This window comes from Gorilla gorilla, chromosome 9, assembly GCF_029281585.2.
Source record: "Gorilla gorilla gorilla isolate KB3781 chromosome 9, NHGRI_mGorGor1-v2.1_pri, whole genome shotgun sequence".
In the NCBI taxonomy this organism is placed as follows: Eukaryota; Metazoa; Chordata; class Mammalia; order Primates; family Hominidae; genus Gorilla; species Gorilla gorilla.
In genome coordinates this window covers 96381385-96394423 of record NC_073233.2, presented here as the reverse complement: position 1 = coordinate 96394423, position 13039 = coordinate 96381385, and the positions used below count along the sequence as shown (strand labels likewise).

The 13039-nt window shown below is 39.1% G+C and overlaps 1 protein-coding gene across 4 annotated transcripts in view; it reads left to right on the top strand.

Annotated features, from left to right (window-relative positions):
- Positions 1–12317, top strand: part of GRM5 (glutamate metabotropic receptor 5) — a 554343-nt gene extending 542026 nt beyond the window's left edge. For all 4 annotated transcript variants that reach the window (XM_055356616.2, XM_055356614.2, XM_055356618.2 and 1 more), the window contains one exon: positions 5511–12317. In XM_055356616.2, coding sequence (XP_055212591.1) covers positions 5511–6417 — 907 coding nt within the window. In that variant the 3' untranslated portion in view covers positions 6418–12317. The remainder of the gene's footprint in view (positions 1–5510) is intronic.
- Positions 12318–13039: the final 722 nt, after the last annotated feature.

Genomic DNA, 13039 nt, shown 5'->3' with positions numbered 1-13039 from the left:
TTTATTAGGGATTAAATGCCTGATAAGAAAGATTCTCTGGGGGAATTATCGTGGAAACATGTAACCACTGCTACTTAAGAGAGAGGTGAAAATCCACGTCACTTAGGGCTGTTGGAGGAGTTTCATGGGATTAGACATGTAGAATTAGTTTCCTTTCCATATATGCAATACATGTATTAATTGAGATTTGCTTATCCATGCTATTTTAACATCCCCAAGCTTTAAGGCCTCGTTAATATCCACTTTATTTGCAAATCCTTCCTTGAAACTTCTTTCCTCTGTGAACAACTTTTTCTCTGAATTTTTCTAATCCTGATAAGAAAAACCCAAAGTCTTTTTTTTTCCACAGTAGTTTTCATGTCAGTACATTCCTTTCCATCCTCATTTTTGTCACACCTGTGAATACCTTAACACTGTATTCCTGTATTGAATTATAAATTCCATTGACTTTTTTGATGGTCAAACTTTTTTTTCCTTTATTAATGTTTGCTTCCTAATGATGGTGTACCATGGCAGAATACTCTAACATCTGCAGGTTTGAGCAGAGGAATAGAGAAACTGGGTGAGGTCATTGACATGACATTCAGAGCCTGCTTGAAAATGAATAAATTTGCTAAGTGTCTGATATGGAAGGGAAAAACAGGAAAAATAAACCTCTGAGAATAAAGATAGAAAGTGTCATTTTGGCAGACCCAAAATGTAAACAAAAACTAATGAAACGAATAAACAAAAAACTTAATCCTCAAATAACATTATTGATATGCTGCTTTTTGTTTTTCAGAAATAAAGAGCAAATAATTATAACAGAGAGAACATTAGATGGCATCATATTATATTTTGCAAAAGGGTTAAATGGTACCTGGAAGAGAGCAAGAAGTTACTTTTGGCCCCCTCCTCAGATGTGGCAGATCATTTCATCTTGTCCCTTTCTCCTTCATTCTTCTTTCCCTCTCCTTTTCTAATGTCCAAAATATTCAGTGAGGGAAGCTGACGTGCCATAGATGGGTAAAGAAAAGTTCCCTTTCATTTTTATTACTTCAGCCCCCAAGGACAAACATATAACCTGGATGCTGAAAAAAAATCTCAGCCTAAATAATGAATACAACATCTTAGCTCAACTGAATAGAAGATTTAATGTTAATGAATAACCCCTTGCATTTGCAGAAGGGCTATGCTCTATAAAGTACCCTCATATGTATTATCCTTTTGTTTTTTCCCAGACATCATGCAAGGTGGGCAAGGGAGGTTTATTTCTTTTCTTTTCTTTTCTTTTTCCAATAAAGAAAGAAGCTCAAAGGTGGCAAGTGATTTGCTCAACATCATTCTGAGTTAGATCCTGGACTGAGAATCTGGGTCCTTTCTCTCTTTCCACTATCACTACTGCCTCGATAAGATTTCACCACTGAGCAATTTTACTAAGACAGATATGAGTTATAAAGAAGTAATTATTTGTGATTTTCATGGCAGATATCAAGCTTTGTATTTTCATATTTAATGAAATTTTTTAAATATGTAGACATTGAGTACTATTGATTAAAGGGAGGTATATAAGAAGTAAAAGTAGATCCATAAGGCAAAATAGAGTTTCATTAACACTGAATTATTTTAAAAACTTAATTCTAACAGGAAAACAATTCAGTATAAATTTTAAAAATAAACTGCATTTTATCTACTCAATCATTGGCCCAAAAATATTACTGAGCACTACCATGTTCTAAACAATGCATGGGTACTACTGGGCATATAGGAAAGAGCAAACCCTCCATCTGTGCCTTCATAATGTCCCATCAAGCAGGTGAGATAGACATATAGCAAAGAGTCATGATATGCCTGAATGCAGGTGCCATAGGAATCTAGCCTAGCAGGGTCAGGAAAGCTTTCTTTAAGACAAGACAATTAAGGTAAAATAAAATAAGAAAAAAAAAGGATACAGTTAAGCAAAAAGGAAGAAGAGGATGTAGCACAATGAGAAAGCATTTGAGGAAAAAGGTTAATTTGGAATTTAATGGGGTAGAGGTGATCACCCAAGGAGATAGTTTAGGGTGTGAAGAGGCCACGGATCATGGAACTCCAGGTCAGGTAAAAGAGAAAGAACCTGAAAGGTTTTATGGCTTACCAAATATTTTACTTTGCACTGAATTCTCTGTTCCTTAAACCAGGGTTCAAAATGGCATTGAGTATACTTTTTATTTTCTGAAATGCTGTATTCACATGAAATACAAAAACTGAACATCCTTAGACACCTTCTCTTTACCAGCTCTTTTCAGCTACATTGTCTCATTTAATCTCAAAACAACCTTAACCAAATGAGACACTGTCTGCTTCTTACCGAGGCTTAAAAAGATTATTCTTTTCCAAGTATCTGGGATGGCAGATCCAGAATAAGAACCGGATTTTAGGATCTCTATTCTATTGCACCTTCCATGACACCCCACAGTGGCCCTGTTAACTTAAAAATCCTATTCATCCATCAAATGCTTATTAAGATCATGCTGAGTGTCGCTGAAAAAGATAGATAAGATCTGTGTCTTCATAGAATGTAAATTCTACTAATAAACAGAATAATGTCATGAGTAGGGAGTTTGTTTTGTTTTTTTTCTTAAGAGTTCTCATTTACTTCAGGGAAAAAAAAGCTTTCATGTTCAAAAGAATGAAATGAAGTACTCACATTTGGACTCCATTTCTCTGGGTGTCTGGTGTTTCCTGTGTCCAGTTTCACGTTATTCAGATGGTCTGGTGCTCTTTCTCCCTTATGGCCATGGGCACTGTAAGCAAAGGCACAGCCAGGAAAAAGATGTCAATACTTTGTACAGAATTGGTTGATTAGGATGGTTTCCTCATCACACACTCACCTAGAGGTTTTGCAACATGCTATCATGTTTTGGGGCATGGCTACAGGTGATTCCAAAGACTGTTACTGCTAATATCCAAAGTTATGTTCCATCATGTTCAACTAAAGGCATTCGAGAGACAGAGAGAGAAACTTTTTAAAAGCTAGTGTTTGCAAAACCTCTCTGTACTAGGAGCAAGAGTGTCCCTAAGGTAAAAGTTGGTGGAATAAATCCAATTAGTCTCCTGATTTCAAGTCCATGCTTTGTATTAAAAGGGGCCTTGGTGACCTGAAGTAATACTTGTACCTTTCGAAACACCTGTTTCTTATCCTTCTGATAGGAGAAAGGGTGTAGTTGGCAACCATCCTCCCAATCAAATCTCGTAAATAAACTGGCCCATTTCTTCTCTGCCATGTTCCAGAAGCTAGTGGACACCTGGGAAAAAGAATTGTAATACACGTAAGTCAGGCTAATGCAAAATTGAAAAATAAATCCTGAAACTACTAGAAAGGAACACCAACTGTTTGGCAGTGCCCCCTCTGCTACTATGGATGCACAGCAACCTCCAAACCTGGAAATGGTTCATTCATCCTTTCCAGGAAGAGCAGAGTGGGGTGGAAGAAGCTCATATTCCAGGATTCTGAAGGACATGAGACTACAATATATTGGGTAGATTACACGGAAAGAAATTTCACAGGAAAGAGTGGAGAAAGAAAGACCATGAAGTAGAAAGGAACAGATAAAGAAATGGGAAGCAGTGTGGAAAGAGGCAAAAAGCATGTCATTAAAGGGGATGCAGAAATGGCAGTCTGTTACCAAGGGAGTGGGTTTCTCAGACAGAGTGGATCCTTCAGGGCCAGTCAGGCAGCCTCAAGGCTGGTGGATTCCAAATGAGGTACACGCCCCAGCCCCTCAAAGGCAAGCCAGCCCTCCAGCAAGGGGGCCCAAGGGGAGCGATGGGGATTTAGAAAAAAAGGATGGCTTTCTGCCAGAGTTTCTCAGATTGTGAAAGAATCTGAGAAACAAAGTGCTTCAGAATTACTTTGGGAGCAGAAGAACAGAATGCTTGTCAAAAGCATAGATCCTTGGAAGCCAATCCAGACAATCAGACTCTCCTCGGGTCACATCTTATATCTTTGACAAATGCCCTAGATGAGTCTTACACAGAATTTAGTTTAATAACCATAGTCTGTGATGATAAAACTGTAGTCTTCAACTTCTTTTGTCGTCAGGCTGCTCAAGGCTATCCGTTGGTCACAGCCCCTAGAACAGAGCTGTCTTGACTGAAAATAACAGACCCCCTAGTAACAGAGATCTTGGATTACTTTGTGATGGGAAACTACACCAGAATCTCTTCATATAACATTCCTGGCCAGATGCGGTGGCTCATGCCTGTAATCCCAACACTTTAGGAGGCTGAGGCAGGTTGATCACTTGAGGTCAGGAGTTCTAGAACAGTCTTACCAACATGGTGAAATCCCGTATCTACTAAAAATACAAAATTAGCTGGGCATGGTGGCACATGCCTACAATCCCAGCTACTCAGGAGGCTGAGGCAGGAGATTCGCTTGAATCCCAGAGGCCGAGGGTGCAGTGAGCTGAGATGGCGCCACTGCACTTCAGCCTGGGCAACAAGCAAAACTCCGTCTAAAAAATAAAAAATAAAAAAAAAATCCTGAGTGTCAGGCCACATTCTCTGACCTTTGTAAAGTTTCTGAAAGAACGTCTGCAGCTTCAGAAGCTACTGTGTCAGCTTTTAGTGGTAAGGAGAGGTACTAGGGCGCTGAGGCTGAGGCACCAATCACGTCTTGAGAGTGGCTTTCAGACCCCATGGTGGAAGTGCAAAGGAGAAAGAGAGAGAAAGGCCTTTAAAAAACTTGTCAGTCCCACAATATTCACCAGGATCCTAATTTGAGATCACTCTGCTAAGTGCCAAAGGCATTATACAGCACTCTCACTCATTGAACTGTTATTCAAGTATAGAACTCAAAATACATTTGTGAGGTGAATTTCTGTGAAGTAAAGAAGCTCTCATTAGAAATGTGTGTTCATTAAATTTTTATTTTCCAGCAGGTAAGGCAGCCTAAGTAACACTATGTTCAAAATCAGGGGTTCAGACAGAAAACCCTAGTTATATATATACCAACTTCCAGAATAAAGGCGGAACTGGAACCACTGACTACCTCCTGGTAATCCCTGACTCTCTTACCCCTTCCCTCCTCTCTGATGATTGTTGGTGAGTTTGGGTCCTAGTGGTGATGTTTTCCTTCAGAGGCCACTAACTCTAGGAAGCCCCTGTCCTGTACCAGGCATTTGTGCACACAGCCGGGACACTGCAAGCCCTTGCATCTGTGTGCTGCTGCACTCACAGATGGGCTCAGAACTCCCGCAGAATCCTAATAAACACTCCTTCATCCTGACAAGCATCCCCTTTGACACATTTTCACGATTATGATAAACTGAAGCCCTGATATAGAAAGCAGTCTTTAACTCAAAACAAGCAAAGGAAAGCCACTTCCAAGGTCTCTTTCCATGATGTCCTTTTGATGCTGTGTTTCTTGAAAGAATGGGAAAAGTCCTCCCCAGTCCGGGGCCCATGAGCAACCACCATTGGGGAAGTGGCATCCAAGCCCCCTGGGCACCTCGCTGAGTCACCTTTCCTCTCCCTTCTCTCCTCAGTTCCAATGGAAAATCCGTCACGTGGGCCCAGAATGAGAAGAGCAGCCGGGGGCAGCACCTGTGGCAGCGCCTGTCCATCCACATCAACAAGAAAGAAAACCCCAACCAAACGGCCGTTATCAAGCCCTTCCCCAAGAGCACGGAGAGCCGTGGCCTGGGCGCTGGCGCAGGCGGGAGCGCTGGGGGCGTGGGGGCCACGGGCGGTGCGGGCTGCGCAGGCGCCGGCCCAGGCGGGCCCGAGTCCCCAGACGCCGGCCCCAAGGCGCTGTATGATGTGGCGGAGGCTGAGGAGCACTTCTCGGCGCCCGCGCGGCCGCGCTCACCGTCGCCCATCAGCACGCTGAGCCACCGCGCGGGCTCGGCCAGCCGCACGGACGAGGATGTGCCGTCGCTACACTCGGAGCCTGTGGCGCGCAGCAGCTCCTCGCAGGGCTCCCTCATGGAGCAGATCAGCAGTGTGGTCACCCGCTTCACGGCCAACATCAGCGAGCTCAACTCCATGATGCTGTCCACCGCGGCCCCCAGCCCCGGCGTCGGCGCCCCGCTCTGCTCGTCCTACCTGATCCCCAAAGAGATCCAGTTGCCCACGACCATGACGACCTTTGCCGAAATCCAGCCTCTGCCGGCCATCGAGGTCACGGGCGGCGCGCAGCCTGCGGCAGGGGCGCAGGCGGCTGGGGACGCGGCCCGGGAGAGCCCCGCGGCCGGTCCCGAGGCTGCGGCCGCCAAGCCAGACCTGGAGGAGTTGGTGGCTCTCACCCCGCCGTCCCCCTTCAGAGACTCGGTGGACTCGGGGAGCACAACCCCCAACTCGCCAGTGTCCGAGTCGGCCCTCTGTATCCCGTCGTCTCCCAAATATGACACTCTTATCATAAGAGATTACACTCAGAGCTCCTCGTCGTTGTGAATGTCCCTGGAAAGCGCGCCGGCCTGCGCGTGCGGAGCGGAGCCCCCCGTGTTCACACACACAATGGCAAGCATAGTCGCCTGGTTACGGCCCAGGGGGAAGATGCCAAGGGCACCCCTTAATGGAAACACGAGATCAATAGTGCTATCTCATGACAACCGACGAAGAAACCGACGACAAATCTTTTGGCAGATTTTCTTCTAGTGGCCTTAGAAAACATGGGCTTTTAAGAAACACGGCTGATATCTTTGAGGGCTGACAAGGCGTCTCTTCAAACAGTTCCATACCAAGTGCTTTGCTCTAGGGAAGCAGTGCGTGTGAAACAGCGTAACGGAGGGTGAAGAGCATAGTTAATAAGCAACTGTAAAAAGTTTCATTTGTTTACTTTAATTCTTTTCCCAGAAGAGTCTTTGATTCACCAAACATGAATGTACATTTTCTAACAAACTCAAAATCTGGGACCAAAACATCAACTTTTTTTTTCTTTTTTCTTTCTTTTTGTTTTTTCTTTCCTGTAAAGACCTTGAAAAGCAGTAACTTGGGTCCAGTATTTACGGAGGCGTTGTGAATGTGTCCCATGCATAACACACTACTGGATAGTGAGTGCTGCGCTAATATACTACGTAGGGCTTCTACCAGAGATTTTCCTCTCCAACTGGGTTGTGAAATACTCTTCCAAAAGCCTGCATCGGGGATTCCACCTACTTATTTCAGATTCACCTCCATTAACCAAGAAAACCAGTGGAAGATTTCTTGACTATTTCACCATGTTGCCAATCAATACTGGAGTAGCAAAAAAAATATTTTCTGGAATACTGTTTTGTAATTCCCTCACTGGGGTGCATTGTAGCTGGAAATTCTCTTTATAATAATCATTCTTGAGCTCCAGCCTGGCTATCTCTTTCAAGAAACATGGCCACTCTTTAGGAATGCTGTTCCGTTTGCATTGCCAACTAAAATATTAAAATATGCATTGGGGCTTCTTCATTCCTTTATTTTGAGAACCTGATGCACAAAGAGCTCCTTTGTTCTTTTCGAGTCCCACCACTGGAAGAGTGCTCCATAGACCCCATGAAGACATTGTCATGATTTGAGAGACTGTTGTTGAAAGGATTAACACAATCTTAATACATTGAAAATTTTAACTGTGTCAAGTCAGCTTAGTGGAGATTTAGCTATGCCAGTGAGCAGTGATTTTAACTATTCTTGGCTGCTTAAACAGGGCAGCTATGAACTATGACAAATGTAGATTTTTCAAAGCAATACAAAATACTAAAAAAGAGGAACCTTAATGAATATTAACCACACAGTCTTTCTTAGCCATTCCAAAAAGAGGCAAAACAATTCTTATTTTCTTTTTTAAAATAATGATTAATATGATTTTGTGCACTTCATACTGTCACTTTTTAAAACTGCAGAAAAGAGATTTAGAGTATAACAGAAACAAGTGTGCTTTGATAGTCTCAAATAGGTAGAATTCATAGTTCAAGACCTGAATCCACTGTCATCTCTTTCTTCCTCCCATTGCAGCTATCCTCAGGTACCAAATGTTTTGATTTTTAAATAAGGATAGTAATAAATGGAGGAGGTGTCCTATAAATTTAAAGTTCAGTTGACCCAGCCTTATACTTAAGATAGCCTTATGAAAAATATGTGCTGTGAGGCAGAAGTATATTTTGGCAGAGAGAATAATAAATAAAACATTTTCTTTTAGCTCAATATCCTTACTTTGGTAAGTATTTTTTTTTTTTATTTCACATCTACTTAACAGAAAATAAACTGATAAATAGAAGTCAGTCCATTGGCATAATTTATCATTCTTCACTTTAAAAAATTCTAATAAATATTCTGCTTGAGTTTTCTTTTCTGCTATTTGTTCTTACTTGCAACTTTAAGTCAAACCTCCCAATACAAAACATTAAAAGCTAACATTAATGTACTAAAGTATTAATTTAAAAGAAATCGAACCTCCCATGCTAGATTTGAAAATAACATCATCACAGCACCTGATCCCAAATATTACACCGAGGCTTTAAAAATGTAAGTGAAATCTATCTAAGTTTCTAGGTTTCATTAAAAGCAAATAAATGTCTGCCTCTATCTGAAAAACAAATGGAAATCTTTTGAGGTGTTAATACCCTTTGGATCCTCATCAAAAGGATGACATTCACCTGAGGATTCCTATCTTGACTTCTTAGGTATTAAAAACCTTTCTTGATATGCTCTACATTTTAAAATTTGTTTCATAAAATCCTTATGTTGATTTTCATTTCATTCTCAAGTACAATACCTTTCACTCTAGACCAATTGAAGAACATGTTTAAACTTTGTTCATGGTCAAATTCATTTTCTATTTTTTAGTAACATATCTCTTAAAAAGTACACTACCTTATAAAAAACTTCATAAGAAATTAAATTTAATGCAAGTAAATTGCCATCTGATACTTCCACATGCTATCATAATCAACTGTAATAATAAAAATGATTTATCCAATTAGAAGAGAACAAGATATATTTTTCTCCGTATTTCTATAACTTTTGCCACTCCATTGAATACATTTTATGTTGGACATAAGATTATTAGTAACGCATTCTTGAGATCTTTTATTTTGGAATGATGCTAACTCTGTCTCTTTGCCAATTCTAATACCAGGTTCCAAGTAATAACTCTACAGTACAAAGAGAACTGAATATTCATTCTAGGGCTATAGGATATGAACTTCACAATTCATTTGGGTACATTCTCATTGAATTTCCTTCAAAACAATCTGTTCCTGGTGCCCAGTGATAATTCAGTTGGGACCAGCATGACTAAAAGGAAGGGGATATGCTAAGGCTCAGCAAAGTGACCCTAAATGGGAGATATGTCCCAGGATGGAAAGAAGAAGACGTGGTTTAACCAAGTTATACTGACTAATCTAAGCAGTCCACTCATCCTTCTATTTTGGGAAAGGAGTGGGGGCAGCCTAAGAAGAACATATCTGGATTGGGAAGAACCGTCTTTCTGGGCTAGGGATGGGGAACAGAAAGGGAGTATGGAAAGAAAAATTATAAGAGATTTGACTGAAGCAAGGAAAAAAAGCAAATCCCCAAACGTACTAATCCTTGAAAGTAACTATCTTTCCCAAACTACTGCTGTTACCAGCAAGTGATCAGGAAGACTAGGAGCTATTTCTGACTGTAAATGAATTGTATAATAGCTCTGCTGCAGTTCTGTGACTTCCAAGCCAGGAATTAAATGTTCTTTTTAAGAATAACAAAAAACAAAAGCATTTCCTATGCTAGTCTCCCAGTAAAATGTACATGTTTTGGAGACTTCAAAGGTATTATGTGAGTTCACATTTAGCAACAGCTTATTAATAACCCTCAAGCTGTCAGAATCTCTATAGTTACCATTTACAATTTTATACTGTGAAAAAATACAGATCAGTGAAAGCATAAAGACAAGTCAGAATTCACTTTGAAGAGGGTCTGAGGCCTGGGAGAGTCTCTACTGTCTATTGAAGAATGAGGCATGTATAAAATAGTTGGTTGAATTTCACTGATCTTCCCAATGTGAACAAATATACTATGTATATTGTGTGTATTTCTAGAAATCAATGGCAGCTGCTGATGGTGTTGTAATTAGAAATCTATATAGATTATAGATGTTTTAGAAAGATGGTGCCAATCCTAAAAGATTTGTGTGGGCTAAAAGTGCTTGTACTTACTTTTTTCTGCACTTATAACTGATTTGGTTTTAAAATTGTGTGCGTGTATCTGTTCTTTCTCTGTTGTGGCAGCTTGTACTATTAAAATAATAGAGAATGTTAAATTATTTTGATGTGAATTGCAAATGATTTTTTTCATAAAGTTTAACATTTTTATCAGCATTGTTTTGCTTTGTACTTGTATAAATATGTTTTATTTTAGCACTTCAAAATATACTTGCCTGTTTCTCAGTTGTCTAAATCATGTTGTACTTGGTGTTTGTGAAGCCAGTTACTTTTCAAAAAAATTAAAAAACCTATAATATGATTTTAAGATTATTCCCCTCAAATGTTTAGAATGTTGTCTCAATAGTGTTTTCTGAGATGAAAAGAGCCATGATACTAATTAATCTTGAATACTGGATGATCTATACATTTGAATTATGGGGTTTACAAAGTAAGCAGTGGACTGTATAGATTTAATTGAAAATATAAACCAACCACAAACCAACCAGAGATGTTGTCCCCAAACACATCTACAAACAACTGTTACATAAAGAAGTACTTAAAAAAAAGAAATATAGGAAATATGCATTGTTTATGTATCTAGACATACAAATTATAGAAATAGTTTCATGATTATATGTGTTGATAGAGGTAACATCACACAGATAAAATAGATTATTTGTGTGTGTATAGATGTGTGTTTACAAACATACATATTTATATAGACATTTGACTTTTGAGTCCATCTGCATGTGTGTCTCTGTGTATATGTGTGTTTGTCTGTAGATGTATGTGCATATTACATAATTTTTCCAGAAAAAAAAAGTTTTACTTTGACTGATTCTTAAGCAAATATACATTCCCTGGACACAAATTAGTGAAAAACTAACAGCAGAATATAAGGTAGATGCCTGATGTATGGAAGAGAAAAACAAGGTATATTTAAAAATATATTTGATTTATGCTTCTGACATTGTATTAAATGCATAATGATATATATACATATGTAGATACATATATTATACAGAATGTGTTTGATCTTAACAAAGAAAGCCATTTTATCTGTTTTGTCAGACTCTTCCCTTCAGTATCTTTTATTCTAACATGATATGAATGGTAATATGTTCACATAAAATTGAGGATGAAGTGACATATACAAACCAGGTACAGGAAATTACCTTCTAAAAATCCAAAGAGCCTTATCAGACTCCATCAAATTATGGAAGGCCATTTAAAACCAGCGGATGCAATAGAAATAGCATTGAATTAAAAGCCAGGATCTCTTACCCTGTCACCAACTGACTTTGGATAAATCACTCTGATTTCTCTACAACTTGTTCCTCTTGCTTTAAATGCAGAAGTGAGTTATAATAATCTGTGAAGTTTCTATCATTTCAACATTCCTGATAAATGCTCAATAGTAGCTATTATTAGTGGCAATGTAGTATTTAGCATACAGTTAATATTCAGCAGGAAGCTTAAATTTGTTATATCAATGTTATTTGTGGAGCTTAACAAGTTCCTGTCCAACTTAAAGCATATATCCTGGAGGAAACCTATTGAGGTTTGAACTCATATGCAACCTTGGAACTGTCTATCAAGGACAACTTAGTAAATTGATATTGAACACCACAGAGAGAATGCTTTTCCTCTGTTATAATTGCTGCTGAATGCTGGCCAAGTTTTTGGTTATGCTGTACATGAATGATCAGTTTTAGAACATAAACAATTTGCAAATATTTACTTTGTATGATAGCTAGGCAGAAAGGTAAGTAAGTACGTAGATAGGCAGAATTATATTAATGAAATTATCTCCTTAAGCAAAAGCTTGGTATTTACATTTTCTCTCACAGTATTTTAAAACTCAGAATCAGTTATTACATCTCACTCTGTTTATTATTTTTAGGTTATTATGTTAGTAAATAAGTTCTATGAAGAGAATGTTTAAACTCATCTTCTCCAGCCACTCTTAGAATCCTGAACCAAAAGTTTCCAGGAACACTTAACCTCCACTAGAATAAATGTTTTAAATTACTGTTACAGCAGGACAAAGACATTTATTTTTGCCAGGACATAAGTCTCTTTGAGGTATGATCTATATACAGGATAGCTATGTGATATACGTATCAGACACTTTGGCTTATTTATGTATAGCTTGTATTTTTATTCATTGACATTAAAAATAAAAATTTTCATACTATCAGATTTCTATGATGAGACAGATGTTATATTTTAAATTATACAAGTTCTATGTCCATGAAAACCACATAATATAATAAATTGTGGCTTTTCTGAACTGCTGAATAGTAATAGATGATTCATAAAAGTTCTTAGAGTCTTAAAAGTTTGAAAAATGTAGTAATTCCAAGTTAAATGGCTATCTTCACTTCGGAAGTTACCAATTTATAGTATTCTTTTTTTTTTTCTTTTTTTTTTTTGAGACGGAGTCTCGCTCTGTCGCCCAGGCTGGAGTGCAGAGGCGTGCAGTGGCGCGATCTCGGCTCACTGCAAGCTCCGCCTCCAGGGTTCACACCATTCTCCCTCCTTAGCCTCCCAAGAAGCTGGGACTATAGGCGCCCACCACATCGCCCGGCTAATTTTTTGTATTTTTAGTAGAGACGGGGTTTCACCATTCGCAGGATGGTCTCGATCTACCGACCTTGTGATCCGCCCACCTCGGCCTCCCAAAGTGCTGGGATTACAGGCTTGAGCCACCGTGCCTGGCCCAATTTATAGTATTCTAATATCCATTAACTTTGCTAATGAAGCTGTCTCCTCAGAGTAGAGTTTCATGAAAAGAATTTTGGAAATGCTATGATATAAAAGTTATAATTTATACACACTTTTTCTTTTAGTTTTCAAAATTCATTGCCATTTCCATGATGATCTCCTTAGGCCTTTAGAGAAGTAAACACAGATTGATAGAG